Source organism: Macaca thibetana, chromosome 10 (genome assembly GCF_024542745.1).
Source record: "Macaca thibetana thibetana isolate TM-01 chromosome 10, ASM2454274v1, whole genome shotgun sequence".
NCBI classification, from domain to species: domain Eukaryota; kingdom Metazoa; phylum Chordata; class Mammalia; order Primates; family Cercopithecidae; genus Macaca; species Macaca thibetana.
In genome coordinates this window covers 36,462,054-36,484,477 of record NC_065587.1, presented here as the reverse complement: position 1 = coordinate 36,484,477, position 22,424 = coordinate 36,462,054, and the positions used below count along the sequence as shown (strand labels likewise).

General features: G+C 63.9%; 3 protein-coding genes across 5 annotated transcripts in view; 2 read left to right on the top strand and 1 right to left on the bottom strand.

Annotated features, from left to right (window-relative positions):
* Positions 1-322: 322 nt before the first annotated feature.
* Positions 323-17,968, bottom strand: CHRNA4 (cholinergic receptor nicotinic alpha 4 subunit). 3 transcript variants are annotated; one of them, XM_050746469.1, is made up of 6 exons: positions 17,867-17,968; positions 16,201-16,352; positions 12,308-12,352; positions 11,979-12,088; positions 6,507-7,878; positions 323-3,133 (listed from the first exon to the last, which is right to left on the bottom strand). In XM_050746469.1, the coding sequence occupies exons 1-6, from the start codon at positions 17,940-17,942 to the stop codon at positions 3,008-3,010; spliced, it is 1,881 nt and encodes a 626-aa protein (XP_050602426.1). In that variant the 5' UTR covers positions 17,943-17,968; the 3' UTR covers positions 323-3,007. The 3 variants fall into 3 exon arrangements, with proteins under 3 accessions (XP_050602426.1, XP_050602425.1, XP_050602427.1); XM_050746468.1 differs by lacking the exons at positions 12,308-12,352; positions 16,201-16,352; positions 17,867-17,968 and having other exon boundaries at positions 6,507-7,742; positions 11,979-12,065; XM_050746470.1 differs by lacking the exons at positions 11,979-12,088; positions 12,308-12,352; positions 16,201-16,352; positions 17,867-17,968 and adding an exon at positions 11,569-11,650.
* A 267-nt stretch (positions 17,969-18,235) lies between these two features.
* Positions 18,236-20,731, top strand: LOC126964089 (translation initiation factor IF-2-like). The gene is made up of 2 exons (XM_050806924.1): positions 18,236-18,351; positions 18,620-20,731. The coding sequence occupies exons 1-2, from the start codon at positions 18,236-18,238 to the stop codon at positions 19,191-19,193; spliced, it is 690 nt and encodes a 229-aa protein (XP_050662881.1). The 3' UTR covers positions 19,194-20,731.
* Positions 18,277-22,424, top strand: part of PPDPF (pancreatic progenitor cell differentiation and proliferation factor) — a 169,762-nt gene continuing 165,614 nt past the window's right edge. The window contains exon 1 of the mRNA XM_050746488.1: positions 18,277-18,288. The gene's annotated coding sequence lies outside the window, so the exon portion shown is untranslated. The remainder of the gene's footprint in view (positions 18,289-22,424) is intronic.

Genomic DNA, 22,424 nt, shown 5'->3' with positions numbered 1-22,424 from the left:
ACAGGCTTTGAGCTGCAGCGGTGTCTCCCGATGCCTGGTGCCCGGCTCGCGCAGGGCGGGGAAACACTGGCTTAGTGTAAGACTTTGATAGGGAGTCGGGGGACACAGCCCTGGCAAGGCGGGCTCTAGGCAAGCTGTCCACCCCTGGGAAATAACTGGCCCTAGGAGGAGCAGTCCCGGGTCTGAAAGATGCTAAAACATGAACAGATACAGAAAATCAACATACACAATGGATAGAGCGCGAGACCATCCGTGTCCCTGTGCACACACCGGCACCTCCGTTCCTAACCACTGACAGCTGCAAACAAAGTCCACTAACAGGTGATGGACAAACTATGTCTTAGTTTATTCGGACAGAAGAACACTGCTCACAATTAAAAACGAAGGAACAAATAGCAATGAGCTACAGACACACACGACAGCACGGATGAAGCTCTAAGTCATATGATCAAGAAGCCAGACATCAAAGTCTCCAACTGCAGCATTCTGACTCCTTGAAGGTCATGAGCCGGAGAGGTCAATCCACCGCGCTTAAGTCAGAGCCACAAATGGGGAAGGGACGCCAACAGGAAGGGCTGGAGGGACCTTCTAGGGGCTGGGGTCCCCGCTGAAGAGCATGCATCTCACCATACGTAAATTTTACCTTAATTAATAAAAACAGTGGACGCAAATACGCCAACATTGTTGTCCAGGTTAATTTGGCGTGGTGGGAATATGGTGCTTTATTTGGATTTTTTTTTTTTTGAGCCTCAAAAAAATATATATAAAGAAGAAGAAGAAAGGGGTCTTCCCCCAGGCAAGCGGCCACCCCCAGCAGGAGGGTCCCCCAGCAGGAGCGTCCCAGCCACTCCGCAGTCGCTCCCGACCCAGAAAAGAACAACCACAGCTGGGCCCAGCACCCCGGGCCGCTCCCTGCAGCTGCCCACACATCTGGCAGCTGGATCTGCTTATGCAATGCGGATCCGGCTGCTTATATCTGAAATCTGCGTCTCTCTCCCTCCTCTGAGACCAGTGTCTCCTGCCAGCTTCCATGGCCCCAGGATGAACTCACTCGCCCAGGGTCTCCCTGCATCCTGGGTTCTCTGGCCGTCTGGGGTCTCTCTGCATCCTGGGAGCTCTGGCCGAGGGGCAGCAGGGGCTGATGGCGAAGCGGGGACAGGTCAGAGTTCAGCAGATGGAGTCCTGAATACACAGGGGATGTGGAGGGGCCGGGGGGCTGGGGATGCCCAGGATTTGGCACGAGGGTCTCTGCGTCCCACCCACTCCTGGCACAAGAGCCCCAGCCTCAGGACCCCAGTCACAGGCACCTGGGGGTGGGGGTGACCAGCAGCAGTTCAGAGGCAGGTGTGGGCAATGTGAGCCTGAGTCTCCTCCCCACTCATGTCACTCCCCGCGGGGACACAGTGGCATTTCCTGGGCACTCAGTGTGCTGCGTTCCAAACTTCAATTATTCATTCTGCTCTCAGACACCTTCTGAGGAGACCCTGGCCCAGGAGAGCTTGGCTCAGGGACAGACGGATGAGACACAGTGGGACACAGGGCCCGACCCCAGCCCCGCCCCGGGCTGGATGGGGTCTGGGGGTGGCAGAATGTGGACCACTCAGTGGGAGGTTTCCTGACTGCCTTCCTGAACCAACGTCACTCTCAGGCAAGGGACACGCCGTCCTGGCCCCGCCCCTCTGAGCCCTTAGAATCATGGAGGGGTGGGGCAGCCTGTGCCCACCCCCCGGGGGAAGTGTGCCCCTGGGGATGCTGGGGGCCTGCCAGGTGCGCCGTCTTCAGGGGGTGCACTGCCGGGCTCCAGGGTCATGCCTGGAGACACTTCAGGCCTCCGCCACCTCTGGGTACCGCCTGCAGGGGTGAGGCCCTGCTTAGCCCTGCTTGCCCTGCCAGGATGGAGGGCACAGGCCTGCGTGGAAACCCCAGGGCTCCCTGACCCCCACGAGGTTTCTCGGGAGCTTCCTGCCCCGAGGGTCCCAGCATCTCTCAGGTGGAGGTTCTCAGGGATGCCCCCACCAGCTCCCCAAGGCTACTGTGACGGGAAATCCTTCTTCCCAAACCCAGAGCCCTGGGCAGATCTCCCAGGCTGTGCACCAAGGTAGAAACCTTCAGGGTCCTGGGGGAACCAGGGCCCGGGTCTGGGCTCCATTTGGGACCCTCCCAGCCCTGGGAAATCACAACACAGAAGTAATCCCGGGGCCAGAGCCACTAGGCCTCTGTGGAGCCCTGGCCACCTGCCACAGAGCCCTGGCCCCACACCGGGAAGGCAGAGCCCTGGTCTCGGGACTCTCTGGGGCTCGGTGCTCCTGTCCCCCGTGGAGGGCCTGCCACCCGATTCTCCCCACGCGGGACCAGCTCCACAAAGCTCTGTTCTCCAAGGGTCCTCGGGCACAAGACTTGAGTTCTAACTTACCCAAAACACAGCCGAACACAATCCCTGCCTGGACCCACTCCTAGTGAAGGAGATTGGAGCGCCGCTGACTCACGCTTATGGGGCCAGCGAGGCCCGAGGACCTTGGGGGAGAAGCTGAGGCCCACACAGGTGCGGGACGCGGTGGGTGGGAGAGGTGGTCAGGCCTCCAGAAGACGGGGCACTTGGGGCTGAAGGAGCATGAAGTCCCTTCAAGGGCCCCTCGGGGCAGTCGGGACCATCGCCGGGTCTGCTGAGGGACCGGGAGGAGGGAGTCCCACCTGCAGGGGAGCTCAGGAGACTCTTGCACTGGACTTAACCTGAGTCCTGCAGGTAGAAGGCGCTGCTCCAAGCCGCTGCTCCAAGCCGCTGCCTCCTGGGGCCTCAGCCCAGCTGGAAGCAGCTCTGCACTCATTCTCCCCAGAGGCTGTGTCCCTGTCCAAGGCCGTCTTACAGCAGACACAGAACAGGAAGGATAATGTGGCAAACGTGTGGCCCTGCAGAGTCCAGGGAGGAGCCAGCCTGGCCCCAGGCCGGCCGCATGGACGCCGACCCCGTGTGCTGCAGCCACAGGCCACGCAGGCTCCTGGTCCCTTCCTAGATCATGCCAGCCAGCCAGGGCGGCAGGAAGAGGCCCACGGTCCCCAGCAGGCAAACGATGATGAACATCCAGAGGAAGATGCGGTCGATGACCATGGCCACGTACTTCCAGTCCTCCTTCACCTGCAAGCACAGACGCCGTCACTCCAACAGGCCCGGCCGCCCACGGGAGAGCCCTCAGGACCCTGGCACCGCCGGCGGCAGCTTCTCCACCTCCCACCTTCCACCCGAGGCAGCCACGCTGCCGGTGCACCCCGCACACACCTGCACCAAGGGGAGGAATCGGGGAGCATGGGAGAGCCAGTGCTCTGCAGGGGGCGGCATCACTACGGTGCAGGGCAGGAGGACCTGGGAACCCTGGGAATTCCGGCTGGGCAGACCCCCATGTGGAGACAGGCTCTGCACTGTGCCCTGAGCGCCCCCACCTCTCAGCAGGCAGTCTGCGCTTCAGGAAGGGGGCACGGGGGAGGGGGGTTCAGGCGCCCCGTGGGGGGTCTGCTCTCAGTTCACCAGCGCTGGGAGGCGCACCATGGAGGCCCATCCTCCTCCCTGTTTTGCAGATGGGAAAATGAGGCCCGGTGGGGGCACAGCCTCGCTGAGCAGGGTGAGACAGGGAGCCTGCTGGGTTTGGGATAACGGGGCCTAACCCCACATACTGGTCGTGGGCAGCATTGCCAGCTGATGCTCCACAGGGAGGACCCGGGGCCAGAGGGCGGACGAGAACAGCACACATGGAAACCGCACAGCCACCACCGTCTGCGATCTCTCACTCGAGCTTCCCCTGGCCTGTCCCATTTTCACACTGAGGTGCACAGCTATCAGGGGTGGCTGCGGTTACACATCTAAACAGGGACAGTGGGTGCCGGCTCCCGGTCCGGCATCTAATCCCACACTCCTGGGGCTGATGCAGGGCGGACCCCACCCTGAGTGACCCCTAGGAGCAGAGGCCTGGGGACGGCAGAGGCAGTGGCCCGGTCAGGCCTGGAGTCGGGAAGCCATTCTCAAGACAGCTGCTGTGTGCAGCTAAAGGTACTCGTGCAGCTGGTCGCTTCCCTGGCCCCGGCTCCCCTGTCCCGCGTCTCCGGCTCCCCCGTCCCGCGTCTCCGGCTCCCCCGTCCCGCGTCTCCGGCTCCCCCGTCCCGCGTCCCCGGCTCCCCCGTCCCGCGTCCCCGGCTCCCCCGTCCCGCGTCCCCGGCTCCCCCGTCCCGTGTCCCCGGCTCCCCCGTCCTGTGTCTCTGGCTCCACTGTCCTGTGTGTCTCTGGCTTCCCCGTCCCGCGTCTGTGGCTCCCTTGTCCCGCGTCTCCGGCTCCCCTGTCCCGCGTCTCCGGCTCCCCTGTCCCGCGTCTCCGGCTCCCCTGTCCCGCGTCTCTGGCTCCCCCGTCCCGCGTCTCTGGCTCCCCCGTCCCGCGTCCCCGGCTCCCCCGTCCTGTGTCCCCGGCTCCCCCGTCCTGTGTGTCTCTGGCTCCACTGTCCTGTGTGTCTCTGGCTCCACTGTCCTGTGTGTCTCTGGCTCCACTGTCCTGTGTGTCTCTGGCTTCCCCGTCCCGCGTCTGTGGCTCCCCCGTCCCGCGTCTCTGGCTCTGCTGTATAGAAGGACCTGAGACGACCCCAAGCTGACGAGCTGCCTCTGGGCCAGGCCATGAGGGTGTCCTGGGTCCCGGGCCTGTGGATGATGAGGGATGGGAGGGGACAGTGCCGCCTCCTGCTCTGATTTTTTGCAGCAATCCCGGGTGTCCTGATCATGTTAAACTGAACCAAAATGGCCGTATTTATTTACGGGGAGCCTGAAGGCAAACGGGGTCACTTATAAATAAAGTCCTGCTCGGGCCTCGGCTCTGGGGGAGGGACGCGGCCACCCTCTCACCCTTTCCCATGTGCCTTTAGTTCCCTGGGTTCTGTGTGCCGCGTTCCATCCGCCCTGAAGATGAAACGCAGCGACAGACCAAAGCCTTCCCTCTGTCCCCGAGGCGCCTCCTGTGAAGTCAGCTCTGCTCCCCACAAGCCCAGAACCAGGTCAGGCAGCGGCAAAGATCGGCCCGCAAGGCTGCTGGAGGGGGCCCAGGCTGCGCTGGCCGCCGAGCTCAGACCCACTGCCGGCTTCAGGGCCGTTTTGATCAAACACCTAAAAGCATCTGACCTCACAGTGGCACGGCCTGGGCACAGTTGCCTCTGGCTTCAACAGCTGGCAGCAAAGCAGGGTCCTGACACTTCTCCAGGCTGCTCTCGTGACCCCAGAACATTCTGGAACGTGCAGGTGGCTTTGCAGCTTCTTGGGATTCAGTGGGGGTGGCTGTGTGGGGCAAGTGACTCCCTCATTTCTCAGGGGTGTAGAGCATGTGCCCCTTGCTTTGGGGCTCACTCAGTTAGTGGGGGCAGGCACCAGATGCGTCCTAATAAACCATCGAGGATGGCACTCTGGGATCCTGGCAGAGGCGGCCCACTGAGGGCGCCAGGCCCTGGCACTGGGAGGAAAGCCGGGAGGTGCCGGCGACAGCAGGCGGATGGCAGGACAGATGCCAAGTTGTCGCTGTGGACGTCACGGGCTGCACGGCTGAGGCTGAGACCCTCGGCCGCCTGCGTGCCCCACCCATCCGGCCCCATTGTCCCGTCTGTGGACCCTGGCCCCTGCGCCTCCCCACCTGCGACAGACAGCAAATGTCTGCGGAAGGAAACAGGGAGGCTACCTGGTGCTAGGGTCAGGCAAAGCTGGGTCTGCCCCGGGGCCTCTCCTGCAGGGAACGGGTAGGAGACCGCAGAGCCGCGGGTAACACAGACATGGCTGCCACTTAGCAGAAACCACGGCTCTGGAGGCCGCTGTGCGGCCGGTGCCTGGTGCGTGAGGGTGAGGGCAGGTGGGCTGGCCCAGGGCCCCGGGGGGCCTTAGCAGTGCGGCCTGTGTTTTCTGCCCCCAGCCCATGGCTCTCCCACCCCTGTCCCCAGCGTGGCCGCGTGGGGCTGACGGTCTTGGGGCCGTGTTCCTGTCCCGGATCCTTCTCTCCTGCCACCAGCCCATCCCATCCCATCTTCTCCAAGCCCCCTACCTCCAGGCCCCAGGTACAGAGGGGCCCTAGGGAGGCCCACGGGGCAGGCACAGGCAGGCCCTGGGGAAAGGGACTTGGCAGTGCCTTGTTGCGTTCTGGAGACTTGGGCGTCGCTGGGCAGGAGTTCCCAGAGCGCCCCCGTGCTGTGCTGGAAGGACGCCGCCTGTGGCCCCTCACCCTGCCATCTGCGAGGCCCAGTGTGTCCCAGAGCCGGAGGCGGCACCAGGATCCACCCTGTGCCAGCCCCTCGGGGCCACCTGCCCCGCTCAGCCTGGGACCTGCAGCCACGTAGCAGCTCGGGGCAACGCTGCTGCAGCAGGGGCCACGCCCTGCACCCCAAAGCAAAGCAGCCTGAGGCCTGGGCCCAGCTCCTGGATGACGCACCAGGAACGGAGGGTGTCCACCGACTCCATCTGGGCCAGAGGCGCCCAGCACGGCCATGGGCGGGACTTACCGAGAAGTCTGCGTCTTCAGCCTTCAGGTGGTCCGCGATGTACTGGACGCCCTCCACCGCCCGGGTCAGGGCCGGCGACAGGGGCAGGTGCCGGGGCGGTGCTTTGGTGCTGCGGGCCTTGAGCGTGGCGCTCGGGGACACGGAAGGGGGCTCCTTCCCGCAGGTGCATTTGCGCGGAGAGGGCTGGTCTGGGGGCGGGAGCTCAGCCGAGTGGGTCTTGCGAGAGGCCAGGGCGCCGGCAGCCTGGACGTCCGCCTCAGGGGCGGCATTGTCTCGGGGAACACAGTACTGGATGCTCCGAGACCGGCACCGGACACCACCTTCCACCGCTTCTCCAGGGCTGGACATGTGCTGGACGCTGAGGGACCTGGCTTTGGCCAGCCCTGGTGCCTGGGTGCTGTGGGGTGGGCGGTAGGGTCCAGGCGAGGGGTGGGGACTGGCTTTCTCAGCTTCCGGGGGCTGCAGAGCGGGGAGCTGGTCGGAGGGCGACTTGCAGGCAGGCCCAGACTCAGCCGGCACATCCAGGGGGACACAGGACGGCGAGGGCGGGTGCCGGCTCTGGGTGCCGCTTGTGGCGGCGGGCTCCCCCTCCGGCTCGGGCCAGAAGCGCGGGGCACTGGCCATCTTGTGCATGGACTCAATGAGTCGCCGGCAATTGTCCTTGACCACGGACGGCCGCTTCATGAGGAGCAGGCGCGGCACGATGTCCAGGAAGACCCTGCGTACCCAGGCGGGCATGGTGTGCGTGCGCGGCGAGCGGTGGTGTACGTTGAGCACAAAGACCGTGATGACGATGGACAGGGTGACGAAGATCATGGTGAACAGCAGGTACTCGCCGATGAGCGGGATGACCAGTGAGGTGGACGGGATGATCTCGGTGATGAGCAGCAGGAAGACGGTGAGCGACAGCAGCACGGAGATGCACAGTGTGATCTTCTCGCCACACTCGGAGGGCAGGTAGAAGACCAGCACGGTGAGGCAGGAGATGAGCAGGCAGGGAATGATGAGGTTGATGGTGTAGAAGAGCGGCAGCCGCCGGATGACGAAGGCGTAGGTGATGTCTGGGTAGATCTCAGCACAGCACTCGTACTTCCTGGTGTTGTAGGTGCCCACGGCGTCCACGATGACCCATTCACCACTCTCCCAGAAGTCCAGCTGGTCCACGCGGCTGTGCATGTTCACCAGGTCAATCTTGGCCTTGTCGTAGGTCCAGGAGCCGAATTTCATGGTGCAGTTCTGCTGGTCGAAGGGGAAGAAGGTGACATCGATGCTGCAGGAGCTCTTGTAGATGGCCGGGGGCGTCCACTGCACCCGCCCGTCATGGAACAGGTGGGCCTTGGTCAGGTGGGTGACTGCGAAGTCCCCATCAGCACTGGGCAGGAAGATCGAAGGGAGTGAGACCCCCACGTCCATGCCCACGTCCACATCCACACCCATGCCCACATCCACGTCCACGCCCACGTCCATGCCCACATCCACATCCACATCCACATCCACACCCATGCCCACATCCATGTCCACGCCCACGTCCACGCCCACATCCACATCCTCATCCACATCCACATCCATGTCCACGCCCACGTCCATGCCCACATCCACATCCACATCCACACCCATGCCCACATCCATGTCCACGCCCACGTCCACGCCCACATCCACATCCTCATCCACATCCACATCCATGTCCACGCCCACATCCACGCCCACATCCACATCCTCATCCACATCCACATCCATGTCCACGCCCACGTCCATGCCCACATCCACATCCTCATCCACATCCACATCCATGCCCACGCCCACACAGAGGCATTCTCACATCACAGGAGCATAGAAAGGCTGGCGGCCTTGCCCAGGTACACTGCTCGTCTCTTCATTTACTCGCGCACCTCAGTTTATCATCCCTGAGCTGGGGGTAGCATGTGGTTCAGAGAACAGGAAGGGACCTACAGGTGTCTGACACACATAGTCACTGCTGCTGCTGATTCTTCTTACCCGTGAGTGGCACAGGGGTGGGGCTAGTCTTCCAGCGACACCTCCTGGGACACACAGCATCCCCACGTCCCTGCCCCTCCAAGCAGCACCCCGGGCCACCACAGGAATTCCTCACCCAGCTTCTGCCGTTAACCCCAAGGACTTGGAGGCCACCTGCCGGTGTGTGAGCATGAGGACACCAGGGGCCACAGAGGCAAGGACAGGTGCTCTGGCCACCCAGGGACAATGCAGTGAGGCTGCATATGCACTGCCCAGTTCCAGGGCCACATCCGAGCCACTGGCTCTGGACTCTCTTTTGCCTTGAGGACATGGGTCTTCTGTCCACAGGCCCAGGTGGGCAACAGAGCAATGGAGCGAGGGGCTGATGTCCCTTGAACTCCTCCTGGTAGGCAGAGCTCCCAGACCCAGCCCCTAGTTCCATGGACAGTGGCTGGCTGGGTAGGACACACTGCAGGAGCACGTTCCGGCCTGAAGCAGCTGATCCCCCACCCCCCACCCACAGAAGTCCCCACCGATGGGAAGCCTGAGGCACCATTAAATCCACAGCGTTGGTGGGTGTGGGGCCAGGCTCAGCTCTGTGGAGGACGGTGGGGCACGACGTGTCCCGGGGAGCGGCTGCCCAGCCACACACCTTCTGCCCACCTCTGCCAAGTTGCCTGGACCCCTGCCCATCCCTCCTCTGTCTCATTCCCTGAGAGCCTGCTCAAAGGCCAGAGCCTCCCCAGGTACTTGGGCAGACCTGGCCACTGTTCCCTGAGCTTCCTCTGTGCCTGCCCAGGAGTCCCAGGGCCGGGCCTGCACCTCAACCTCCCTCCCAACCCTCAGGGACCCTCCCTTTGTGGAGCTGCCGCTGCTGGAGCTCTGCCCTCCAGGTCATGGAGCCCTGGCCCCCCACGGTCTCGGTCGGTGCTGAGGCTCTGCCCCGCTGAACTGGTCCTGAGCCAACACCGCCGGCTGGGCTGCCGCTCGGCTGGGAGGGAGACCCGGGAAGAGCCACCAGCTGCATCTCCACACAGCTCCGGCCCAGCACAGCCTGGCCCCCGATTTCAGTTTGGGTGGAATCAGGCTCAAGTTTGCTCCTTCCCCCCAGCCCATCTCTCCAAAAACCAACGCTCTCCACCTTCTGAGGCACAAACGGAAACCTTCTCATACGGGAAGCGGGTGACTACTCCATTCAGCACGCACGCTGCAGGGGCTCAGGGCTGTGCTTGGGAACAGTGCAGGTCACTCTGGGCAGGGCCCCCCTCCCAGGGTCCTCCACCCGTGTCACAGGAAACGGGACAAGGTCAGGGCCAGGTCCCCCAGCCCCCAGGTCCCACAGCATCCCTGGGCCACGTCCCTGCTGCTCCCTGCCCTGCCCACCCCTGACTCCGGCCGCCCTCTGGGGAGCCTTTGAGGAGAACCCTGTTTGGGCTGAACCACCCAGCTGTGAGCTGGTTCTGGAACGCTGCACCCTAGGAGCAGGCAGGGTCTGAGGAGCCGCCCAGTCTGGCAGGTCCAGGTTCCTGCTCCAGGGCCCACAGGGTGGCATGAGACCCTCTGTCCCCTCCACCCCGATCCCCAGGTCAGGGATTTCTGGGCTCCTGCCCCAAAGGGCCAATCTTAGAGAAGCCCCAAGTGGACAGCAGGGCCCCCAACTGGCGGTGGCCAAAGCCCAGAGAAGGGCTGAGGCCTCCCACCCTGCAGCCTGGCCGGCCACCAGCCACGGTCACCTGCTGTCCCAGAAACAGGCCTTGGTGGGAGCAGACCCCAGCCCCAGCACCGACTCCAGGAACCCCAGGTCCTGTCCAGAGAGAGCCTCAGTGACAACCCCAGCCCTGAAGAGAAAACTGGGGTCACCCGACTGTATCCCACAGGTTACCCCACTACCTCCCACAGGCTGTGGTGAGGAGGAGACCCAGGAGGACATGGGGTGGCAGCACACCCCCCTCTCCTGAGCGGCGGTCCTAGGGGGCTGCGGTCCTAGGGGGGCTGCGGTCCTAGGATGCTGTGGTCAGGCGAGAACTGTGATCCTTGCAGGCACTGCGGTTCTGCGGGAGGCGCTGTAGCCCTAGGCAGGGATGTGGTCCTGGGGGGACTGTGGTCCTGGCAGGGAATGTGGTCCTGGGGGAGCTGTGAACCTGGTGGAGGCTGCAGTCTTTGGAGGGCTATGGTCCTGGTAAGGGTGTGGAAGCTGCAGTACTCGGGGTCTGTGGTCCCGGGGGTTTGAGGTCACAGTGGGGGCTATGGTCCTCAGAGGCTTTGTTCCTGGGGGCTGCATTCCTGGAGGGCTGTGTACAGGCACCCAGAGCTGCTTCTCTGCCCGGCCCATCCTGGGCATTTCCACTTCTCCCTGAAATATGTCCCTGTGAGTCACACAGGCGGATTCGGTGCACGGTCCTGGTGGCGGGGAGCTAGGTGGCTGGGCAGCTTGCAGGGGGCAGGGAGCCTGTCCTAAGGGAAGACCACTCGCCACCCATTCACCACTGACCACCTCCCCTAATGCACCCTGGAAGAGCGTCCGGCCCCCTTTCACCCCCCTTCCCACTGCCATTACTGGAATCAATTGAGTTGGAAGAGGAGCCCAATGGTTCTTAATCATACAGCAGCGTTTGTAGGTCAGGCAGGCGCCCTGGGGCCTGGAAGGGGCTGTGGGCAGATGGCTGGGACAGGAGAGGAGGAAGAGCTTCCATTTGCTTTGTTTGTGGGAGCTTTGACCCTGCCGCGCCCAGGCCCTGAGCCTGTCGCGAGAGATAGTCCCTGGAGGACTCAGCTCAGAGAGTGCTGGCTGCCAGGCGCAGGGCCCTCGGCACAGATCTGTGGGAAGGACAAGGTGGAGGACAGCAGCCTCTGGAGGCCACCGTCTGCCATGGCCAATCCCTGGCAACGCTGCCCTGGTTTCCAGGCACAAGAAACCCGTTTGCATGACCGGACTTCATCTTGGCCTCCCTGGAGCCTGACACAGGCTTGGCCCAGCCTGAGGCTTTGTTTGCTGGGGACCTGGTGTGATGCTTGTCCTGGGCAGGGCCTGAGTGTGCAGAGCAAGCAGAGGCCTTGCTGGTGTGGGAGCCGTCTGGGGCTTCCTCACCCCTCTCCACGGCACCCTGCGGCCCACACTATTCTCCCAGAAATCCCAGGATGGGGTCTGACCGTGAAAAGCACTCCAGCCCAAAAGGGCTCTCCTGCAGCCATCAAGGGTGGGGCAAAGACGTCCGGGGTCAGGAGCCAGCCCCCAGGCCTCAGGACTGGTCCAGGCAGGGATGTTGTGCCCAGGTGCCACAGCCACTCTCAGGCCCCTCTGTCTCTGAAGCTCCAGTGCTGACCCAGGGATGCCCTCAGTTTCTTTGCTGGCCTGGAGGGACCCTTCCCTCCTCAACCCCCACCAGTTTCTCCATTGCTCCTGCTTCTTCCTTCCTGGACCTGGGCTGGCATGGATGGGGCTGGCATAGGCCCTGCTGGGCCAGGCTGGGCCTTGGCAGAGCTCCCCAGGGGACTCACTTGTTGTAGAGGACGATGTCCGGCCGCCAGATGAGCTCGGAGGGGATGCGGATGGAGGTGACGTTCTCGTAGTCAGCTGGGTCCCAGCGCAGCTTGTAGTCATGCCACTCCTGGACGGGGTGGGGTGGGGGGAGGCCGCAGGGTGAGGGGTGTGGGGGAGGGTGGGGTGGGGCAGGGCCAGGGCAGGGCAGCAGGGTGAGGGGTGTGGGGGAGGGTGGGGTGGGGCAGGGCCAGGGTGGGGCAGGGCCAGGGCAGGGCAGCAGGGTGAGGGGTGTGGGGGAGGGCAGGGCTGGGGCAGGGCCAGGGCAGGGCAGTGCCCTCCCACTAACCTGCTTCACCCATACGTTCGTGGTCATCATCTGGTTCTTCTCGTCCTAGGGCACAGAGAGAAGAAGGGGGCCAGTGACCCCTTGGTGTCTGTCTCTGGCCCTGGGTTTCCTCATCCACAGCCACTGGCACAAGGACAGGGCCAAGGTGAGACATGGTGGATGGGCGACCTCTGGAGGGGGCGAGTGCCCCGTCCCTGGAGGCAGCTGAGCCCAGGATGGGGACTCTGAGGAGACCTAGGGATGTGGGGACAAGGCTGCAAACATCTCCAGCAGGAAACTGGAGAGGAGGTCAGTGGCCTCACAGGCTCCCCCAGCTAAGGACGGGTGTGGCAGGCATGGGGAGCCTCCTTCTGCCTGCCTGCCTTGCTCCCTCCTGGCCCTTGGGGGCAGCCCCTCTGCAGACGAGGCCCCCCACGTGGGCACACACAGCCAGCAAAGCTGCCCCGGCACATAAGTGGGTTCCACTGCTGGCCAGGGTGGCCACTCCAGGACTGTGCCTCATGACCTGAGCAGGTGGGACCTGTCACTCAAGGTCACTGTGTACAACTGGGCCACTCACCCCAGCCCCTTCCAGCCTGCCCCACTCACCTCCTTCCACATCCCCACAGACCACATCCCCACAGGACCACATCTCCACAGACCATGTCCCCACAGAACCATGTCCCCACAGGACTACATCCCACAGGACCATGTCTCTATGGACCATGTTCCCCACAGGACCACATCCCCACAAGACCACATCCCACAGGACCACATCCCCACAGACCACATCCCCACACAACCATGTCCCCACAGGACCACATCCCCACAGGACCACATCCCACAGGACCACATCTCCACAGACCACGTCCCCACACAACCATGTCCCCACAGGACCACATCCCCACAGGACCATATCCCACAGGACCACATCCCACAGGACCACATCTCCACGGACCATGTCTCCACGGACCATGTCCCCACAGGACCACATCTCCACAGACCATGTCTCCATGGACCATGTCCCCACAGGACCACATCCCACAGGACCACATCTCCACAGACCACGTCCCCACACAACCATGTCCCCACAGGACCACATCCCACAGGACCACATCTCCACAGACCACGTCCCCACACAACCATGTCCCCACAGGACCACATCCCCACAGGACCACATCCCACAGGACCACATCTCCACAGACCACGTCCCCACACAACCATGTCCCCACAGGACCACATCCCCACAGGACCATATCCCACAGGACCACATCCCACAGGACCACATCTCCACGGACTATGTCTCCACGGACCATGTCCCCACAGGACCACATCCCCACAGGACCACATCCCACAGGACCACATCTCCACAGACCACATCCCCACAGAACCATGTCCCCACAGGACCACATCCCACAGGACCACATCTCCACAGACCACGTCCCCACAGAACCATGTCCCCACAGGACCATATCCCACAGGACCACATCCCACAGGACCACATCTCCATGGACCATGTCTCCACGGACCATGTCCCCACAGGACCATGTCCCACAGACCACATCCCCACAGACCACGTCCCACAGGACGTCTCCACCGAACCTCATCCCCACAGACCACATCCCCATAGACCACGTCTCCACAGGGCCACATCTCCCCACAGGACCTCATCCCCTCAGGACCTCATCCCGTGTATCCGAGGAAGCTCCAGGGTCCTCAGAACCAGCTTCATGTGGCCAGGCCTGGCCCTCCTGCCCAGTGTCCTTCCCTGCTCCCTTGCAGCCATCACTCTCAGGTGCCCTTGAAGCTGGAGGGCAGGTCAACACCGTACATTTCACCACCACTCAGCATTGGCTGGTTAGAAAAGCACTGGGTCTTCCAGACCCTCCTGTGCAGCCAGTCCTGGGGCCTGAGCTTACATATGCAGCTCACATCCCCTCCAGGACAGACCCTGGTGATGGCATCTATAACAAGTATATGAGCTCGCAAAGGGGGCACATGTGAGTCCCCAGCCCCTGGTGGGACAGACAGAGTGGGCCAGACACAAGACAGCCCCTTCCGCATACACGTGACCCTCGGACTTAGGCCGGCACCCAGGAGCATCAGCACCCACGTATGGACACAAGGCAGCCCCTTCCACACATACGTGGCCCTCGGCCTTGGGCACCCAGGAGCATCAGCACCCACGTGTGCATGCTCGTGTAAGTCAGCCGGCTGCAGGGTGGAGAGAGGGGTGGGCAGCTCTGGGAGTCTTGGTGCTGGGTGTGCTCCTGGCCTCAACGTCTCCTGAGCAAACTGGGGGCTCTGTGGTGGTGTAGGGAGCCATGGACTGAGCCCTGAGAAGCTCAGGTAGGCAGCCAGGTGGGGGGTGGCAGACCTAGAGCCTTGGGCAGCCGCCAGCGGCCGCCTCTGCCAGCCACCACTTTGCAGCCGTGTTTGCAAACCTCAGCAGGCTTGCCAAGCCTGTACAACCCGCATTGTCTTCTGGCTGGGCCTCCGCCAGAGACACTCCACAGGAGCCACTCAGGGGCAGTTCCAGGACACTGAGGGTGGAGGTCTGGTGGCCGACCCTGGACGGGGCTGGCTGACTGGAGTCTCCATGGGCAGCCCTGCGCAGGCAAGTGCCACCACTGACCAGCCTGTCCGTGGGAATGTGGCTGCAGCTCCCTACACCTCTCAAAGCCCCTGGGGTGTGGTCCACTCACCCTGGGATAGTGAAGCAGCTCTCACCCCGTTCCACAGGCCCCAGGCCCAGGGTTACCCAACACACGCCAGCCTCCCAAAGAGAGGAAATACTCCTGCAACCTGGCAGCTCCTCCCACAGCGGCAGACCCAGGCTTGGCGTCCTGGCAAGGTGTGGGCTGGGCCTCTGCAGCGTACAAATGCCTCCCCGTGTGGGGGTGCCCTCCCTGGACCAGCAAGCTGGGATTTGGCAGCAGGGCTGGAGCTGGCGGACTCCAGTGTGGAAGACACAAGCCCCTGCAGCCCAGCTGGCCATCAGCTGCCCACTCGCAAGCAGGCCAGCTCCCAGCGGCCACGGCCTGCCCAGCCTGCCTCTTCCATGGCAGGAGCTCCCAGGTTATGCACCCCCACCCAGCCCGGTACCCTGAGGGATGGTCTCACCCTATCTGGAGTGGCTGAGCCTGGCTAGGAAACGTGGAACTGTCTCTGCTGCCCCTCCCCCGGCCCCTCTAGGGCCGCTGAGACCCCCAGACGGTCTGGTTCAGGCCTGGGTAGGTAACCAAGCATCTCAACCGAGCACAAGGCCGAGCCTCCCACAGCTCAGTTCTCTCAGCCTCGAAGCCTCCTGGTTCCTATCCCCACCTCGGGGCTCCGTGTGCACTGGCCCACGCTGCAAGGGCCTGGCTGGACCCCTAGGCATCCTCCCAGCAGCCTCCCGGGCCCCCCACCAGAAAGGAAACACACTTCAGACAAACAGAACTTGCCCAAGACTCGCCCAAACCCCACATTCCAGACCTGTGGGTGAGGGGCTCTGGGGCCAGCCGAGGTTAGGGTGCTACCAGGACACCACAGTGCCTGCCCCTGCCCCGGCCCCTTCCCCGGTCGGTTGTCCTTGTTGTTCCCAGGTCACAGCGTGCCCCGCCACCCCCAAGCAAGGCCTTTGCTGTTCTTCCGAAGGTGCCTGGGCTCTGTACTGAGAACCTGGCCATGTGGAGTGTTCCCACATCGAGGGGGAGGAAAGGGTAGGGCCTGGCTGGGATGCTCTGAACCAACCCTTGGCCGGGGCTCCGGCAGGACGGAGCTGGTGGCTGCTGTTCTGGCATACTAGCCCAGGCCGGACACTCACAGCCACGGCGAGTGTTGATGGCTGTGTCCCCTCTGCCCACCCAGACCCCGGCGCTCCTTGCAGGGTAACCTCCGTCACAGCACATGATGGCCACGCCCCCACCTACCACATCAATGAGCTGAGCAATGGACAAGCCGAAGCGGACAAGGACCACGTCCGAGATGTTGGCCACGGGTCGGGACCACTTGTTGTAACCCGAGAAGAGTTTCTTCAGGAGCCGCTCCTCGGCGTGGGCCCGGGTCTCCACATGGCTGCTGGCTGCGGGGAGAGGCAGGTCAGTGCTCAGGTGCAGGTGGAACAGGAGCCAGGAGCTGTCCTGGCTGCCCCAGTCCCCTGCCCAGCACGCTCAGCCACGTCCACTTCCTTTCAGCTCCTCACAAGAGCACCGCCCACCCCAGGACCTCTGCGTGTGCCGGGCGTGGCATGCGCTGCCCTCCTTTGGCTTCCGTCTCTCTCCCACCCCTGGGTGTAACTGTGATTTCCTCTGGGAAGCTTCCCAGGCCCCTCAGCCCACAGAGGCCTTTCCAGCAGCTTGCACCGCACCACAAAACCAGGCAATGGATGGGTGAGAACTGCTTTGGGTCCCCTAACTGACTTCTAGGGAAGGGCTGTGCATCCAGCGGCCGGCGAGTCAGAGGACACTTGGGGGTAACAGCAGCACGGGATGGGGCACAGGGCAGCGGGGCCAGCCCAGGCAGGGAGAGGGAGGAAGAGGAAGGAGGAACGGCCCCCAAAAGCGCCCACTTCCTAGGGAATCTCCTGTGGTTCATCAGTCCCCTGATGCTGGAGAAGTGTTTCAGATGCAGGTGCCCAGCCCCCTCCGCACCCCAGCCCTCCGCACCCCAGCCCTCCGCACCCCAGCCCCCTCCGCACCCCAGCCCTCCGCACCCCAGCCCCCTCCGCACCCCAGCCCCCTCCGCACCCCAGCCCCCTCCGCACCCCAGCCCTCCGCACCCCAGCCCCCTCCGCACCCCAGCCCCCTCCGCACCCCAGCCCCCTCCGCACCCCAGCCCCCTCCGCACCCCAGCCTGCCCGAGCTCTTGGTCAGACCCAGAACGCCCTTGATGAGTCGCTCTGGAGGAGCACAGCCCCAGGTCGAGCACAGCCCCAGGTCCATCTGTGCTCCAGGTCTGGGCCCCGGGGTCTGAGGCGTTCCCCGCCTGTCCTGGGCGCTGCCACATGGGGCGGGTCTGGATGGAGGGGGACCTTCCACCTCCCTGCTGGGCCCCGCTCGCCTGAGAGCGCAGACAGGACTGGGGAGGGGGAGGGGGAGGGGTCAGTTCTACACCCCTGGGAGCCTTGACTCCAAGTCCAGAGTCCCTACTCCCGACTTTGTTCTTCCTGCAGAAAATGTGGGTGGGGGCCGCCAAGGGCAGAGGCCACCCCTCTGATCCCCTAAACCGGAGGAAGCAGGCATGGGAGTCTTCAGGGAAATTTAGCCTGATGGATGGGGGAAGGGCGAAGGGGGCCCCACCTCTGTTCAAGTTCGAGCTTTTGGGTCCAGCCCTGAAACAGCAGCGGAACCCCCACCCCCCGCGGAAACCCCCTTTCCCAGCCCTCCGCATTCGTCGGCGGTTAACTCCCTCCTCGCCTGGCTCAGCCCGGGTGCGAGCGCAGCCTGTGCGGCTGGGGATGGGGAGCCTCTCTGCCGCCCCGTTGCGCGCACCCGCGGCTTGGGACCGCAGTCAGGAGCCGCCCTCCCTCTGGCTCCGGGGGTCCCAGGCCACCCGAACGCGGGCGAAAGGGGGCCCATCCCGCGCCCCGAAACTTACCGCGCAGGAGGCCGATCCCCAGAAGCAGCAGCAGCGGGGGCAGCAGCCGCGGCGCCCCGGGGCCCCCGAGCTCCATGGCGCACGCACCTCGCGGGCTCTAGATGCGGGCGGCTCCCGGCTCCCCCCGGCTCCGAGGCCCGTGCGCGCCCAACTTCATGCCTCCCGCGCCTCGCGGGCCGCTTCGGCCGCTGGGCCCGGTTCCGCTTCTTCTGCGGGGCGCGGTGCGGCGGCGGCGGGGCCGGGAGCGCCGGGCTGTGGGCTCCGTGGCGCGGCCCCGCCCGGCCCTGCCCGCCTCAGCCGGCTGGGAGGGGGAGCAGGGGAGGGGAGAGGAGGGGGAGCAGAGGAGGGGGAAGAAGGGGAGGGGGAAGTATGGGGGGAGGGGACGGAGGGAGGGAAGGGAGGAGGGAGCAAGGGCCGGGGAGAAGGAGCGGTGACGGACCGCGCGCCCAGGGGGACTGGGAGGCTGCGCTGGGCCCCGGGCAGGGGTAAAGTTTCCTTGTCCGCCCGGGGTTCCAGACGTGCCTGAGTCAGGGATGGGGACCTCGGGGTCACTGCGTGCGACTGGGGGGTCCCGGAGCGGGTCTGACCTCCCTCCCCACATCTCCAGCCTGGGCGCCCGCTGCCTGCCTGGAGGGGTGGGGGCGCGTCTAGGGGATCCGGCTCAAGGAGAGGCGCCCCTAGCACATCTGGGTTACTCCATCGCGCCAGCCGGTGTCTGCAGCCTGAAAATCTCTGGTCTTGTTCTCCCGCTAGCCGTTCAGGACTCTCTCCGCCTGCAGCCCCCGCCTCCCCCGGTACCTCCGCCAGGATCCAAGAGGCATCCAGAGGGGAGCCCAGGCCCTGCGCCCGCCTTCTGGTGAGGAAGATCCCCTCCCCATCAAGGTCCAGCCTGGGGTCAGGGTCTGTCGGCCCCCACCCCTTGCGTGGCCTGCGAGCCCCGTGGACTTCGTGGCATGAAGTCACGCCCCCATCCCCCCTGCAGTGGGTGAGGGCGTGTAACAGAGCGTCTCCCCGGCCGGGTGCTTGGAGAGCAGACCCGAGGCGCCCCTGGCCTGGCATTGAACAATACGGGTCGCCCCCGGAGGTGGCGCACGGTCCCCAGGGAAGGGCCCCGCCCTCAGGTGGGTGGCGAGGTGGCCGCCCACAGAGTAGCAGGTGCGTTGGAGGAGGGGCGCCTTGTGCGGCTGAACTTCGCGTGCAGGAGGAGAGGGCACTGGCTCTGCGGAAACATCAGACCCGGCCATCCCTGCAGCCGCGCCCCTGGCCCAGCCTCAGGCTCAGCCGCTGGGACACAGCCCCCGAAAACGGAGACTTCCGTCGTCGGTAATGGAGGGCAGAGCAGAAGGGGCTGGAGAGGTCCCGAGGCCCTCCGCTTTCACGCCCCTCCCTCCAAGGCTGCAGGTCGGGCGACGGAGCTGTCAGTCAGGAGTCCCCTGGAGCAACCCCCACTCCAGTACAGGCCTCTGGAGCCTTACAGCTCCCTTCCTATCGACTCTCCCATCTCCTCTGTCCCCACCCCGCACCTTCCTTCTCCTCCTCCTCCCAGCTTCTCTGAGCAGCCACTGCTCCTGCCCACCTGCCTCTCCCCTCTCTGCCCACCTCTCCTACACTCCTGATTCCAGGTTGAGCTCATGGCTCCTCATACACCTGCTCTGGGACGGGCAGGAGCTCCTCCTCACTGGCCGGAGTTGTCTGTCCGCTCTGTGGGCAGTGCCTGCAATTAGAGCTTTCAGAATGCACAGCTGCTGCGCAGTGGCCGGTTCCGCGACAACACCTGGCCTGCTTCTGTGGCCCTCCCAGTGCTGCTGGCCCAAGCAAGCTGGACGCAGGGACCCCCTGCACTTCCACGGCCCCCTCAAGGTGGGCTCTTAAGAGATAATGCAAGTGCAGAGAGGTTAAGCAGCTTGCTAAAGCTCACACAGCAGTACTGGGATTCCAACCCAAGCCATCTGGCTTTAGGGTCTGCACCCCGGCCTCCTACTGGCCTCAGGTGTAGTTTTGGGCTGAGGTGCCCTTACTGGGACAGATCCCAGGTCTGCTTTCCTGCAGTCTTTCCTGGAGCCACCAGTCTCCACCACCCACCCTGCTGACGGCTCTCCCTCAGACCACCCTGCAGATCCAACCCTCAATGGTTTCAAGGTCCTGTTTCCCTAGGCAGACTGAAGTCCCCCAAGGAAGGATTCCCTCTCTTCCTCCTCCTCTCCTTGCTCTCCCCAAGCCCCTGGGCAGTGCAAGACCCTGGTCCTTCTGGTCTACATGAAGCCCCTCCATGGGCAAGTTCTGTGCCAGGAACTAGAAGGTTCCAAGCTGGATGGAGATTTGGGCTGAGCAAGCAGCTGGTAAACACAGGGAGGGGAGAAGAGCAAAGTCCCCCTGAGGCCCCGTGAGGGCAGCCTGCTGACCTCTGACCCACTCACAAAACCCCACCCCCGCTCCCTGCGGCACAGCCCACGAGGCTCCCTGCTCAGGAAGGGGATGGAGAGGTGGCAAGGCCGGTGGCTCCCGCACAGGATAGAGCAGCCTGTGCCCTTTGGTTCAGGCCCCACCTTGGTGAGAAACCCCTGCCTGTGGTGTCGCAGAGCAAATGCCATTGGCAGAGCTGATTCCACATTCTTTTGTTGGTGGAGAGGCCAGCCACGCTGCGGTCCCGGCTGGAGTCCCTGTGAAACGGGGTTTTCGTTTCTCTGACTTGGCAGCTGGTCGAAACGGGGCTCATCTGCTGCTGATAAAGTGATGTCCGCCTCGTGGGTTCCACGCCCACACCCTGTGCCCCACCCTCCCGTGGCAAACCAAAGACCCCTTTGGGAAGGGGACGCCCCTGCTTCTGCGCTTGAGCTCATGGTTTCGCCCTGGACTTGCTAAAATTGAGGCCTCCTGCGGAGGTTATCTGGGGTCAGAGCAGGGGAAGGGGCGTGTGGTGAGCTGGGTGAATCCCTGAAGGGCAGCCTGAGGGCCACGGGCATCCACTCAGCTGGGCACAGAGGAGTTTGTTTAACTCCAGATTCTGGAGCCCCACCCTCAGACACGGTTCAGTCTGGGGTGAGGCCTCCACATCTGTGGCTTCCACCAGCCATTGCTGGGCAGCTCTGATGCAGGCAGCCTCGGAGTGCCCCGAGAAATGTCGGCTTAGAGCCACTTGGCGCAGGGCTGATGCAGAGGGTCAGTGTCCCCCATCCCAGCCAGGGCTCAGCCCGAGCCTGGTGTCCTGGCCTGGGGCAGGGGCTGGAATTTGCCCCGCGTTGGTGCAGGGGAAGAGGCCATGGGCCTCTCGGCAGGAACCTGGCAGAGGCTGGGAGGCTAAGCCAGCTTTGCCTTTTCTGTCTCCTGCTCACTTTTCCAACAAAACAGGCCCAGGCTTCCACAGGGTCTAGCGGTCTCAAGCCTGCGGCTCTCCCTGGTGGATTCCCGCAGGTGAGTTTGCTCTGAGAGCTCAGCCAGGGCCAGCAGGCATGTCCCTACCAGAGCCAGGGGCCAGGCCAGGTCAGCTGGATGTCCAGGGCTCTGGCGACACAGCCCTGTGGCCAAGTGCGCACGCTCCCACGCATCTGTCCAACCTCGCCGGCTTCCCCTTTGGATTTGCTAATGCAGCAAGATTAATCGGGTCTAACTCATTAATTTGCACAGCCCCTCCCTTCCACCTGCGCCCGCTGGAGAGCGCTGGTTGTGGGAACCCAGTAATCACCAAGGCTGAATTAGATTTCGACTCTGCGTCCTGGCCCTTGCCTCTGCTGCTCCTGAAATTTCTGCTGCAAGGGAAACAAAAGCTCTGGGTTCAAAGTCCAGTGAGACCAGATTTGGGGGCACAGTTCTTCCTTGGCCTGAGTCGCCCTAGGGGGCTTGCGGGTGGGTTTGGGGACACAGCCAGGCCCTTGCAGACACCAGCCCCCCACCCCCACCCATGTCACCACCAACTCCAGGCTGTCACTGGCTACAGTGCAAAGCAGCTGCCCCAGGAGGACGGCTCTGGGGGTGGTTTTTCTCCCTCCCTCACTGCCCTCCACCTGCCCATGGTAACCAAGGGTTTGTAGTAAAGGTGAGAGCATTGGGGGGCACCAGCTGAGCCTGAGCTGCACCCGAGGAGATGGCTGCGGGAGGCAGAAGGCACCGCGCTGTGGGCTCAGCCCATGGACGGGGGGCCCTGCCTGTGCTCCCATCACCCCCGAGGACTCAGGACCTGGGCTCAGGACCAAAACCCTCTGTGGGGCCAAGTCACTCGCACCCCGTCTGTGAGGCCTGAGCACGACGCCACGCTTTGCTGCTCACCTGAGTCTGGCCTGCGTCCCTCCCACCCTGTTCCTCTGAGGCAGGAAAACCACGAGGCCACACTAGTGAGCAGCCACGTCGGCCCCCAGGCCACCTGCCCCTTCACAGACATGAGTAACCCGTAAATGAGAGTGGCCTCCTGGAACCTCACCAGAGCCCAGGTGCTCCCGCAGGCTTGGCTCCCTGCCCCAGGCTGTGCTCCCAGCTCCCTGCCCTCTCCTGGTGCTCCCTGCCCTCCCTACCCTCTCCTGGTGCTCCCTGCCCTCCTTACCCTCTCCTGGTGCTCTGCCCTGCA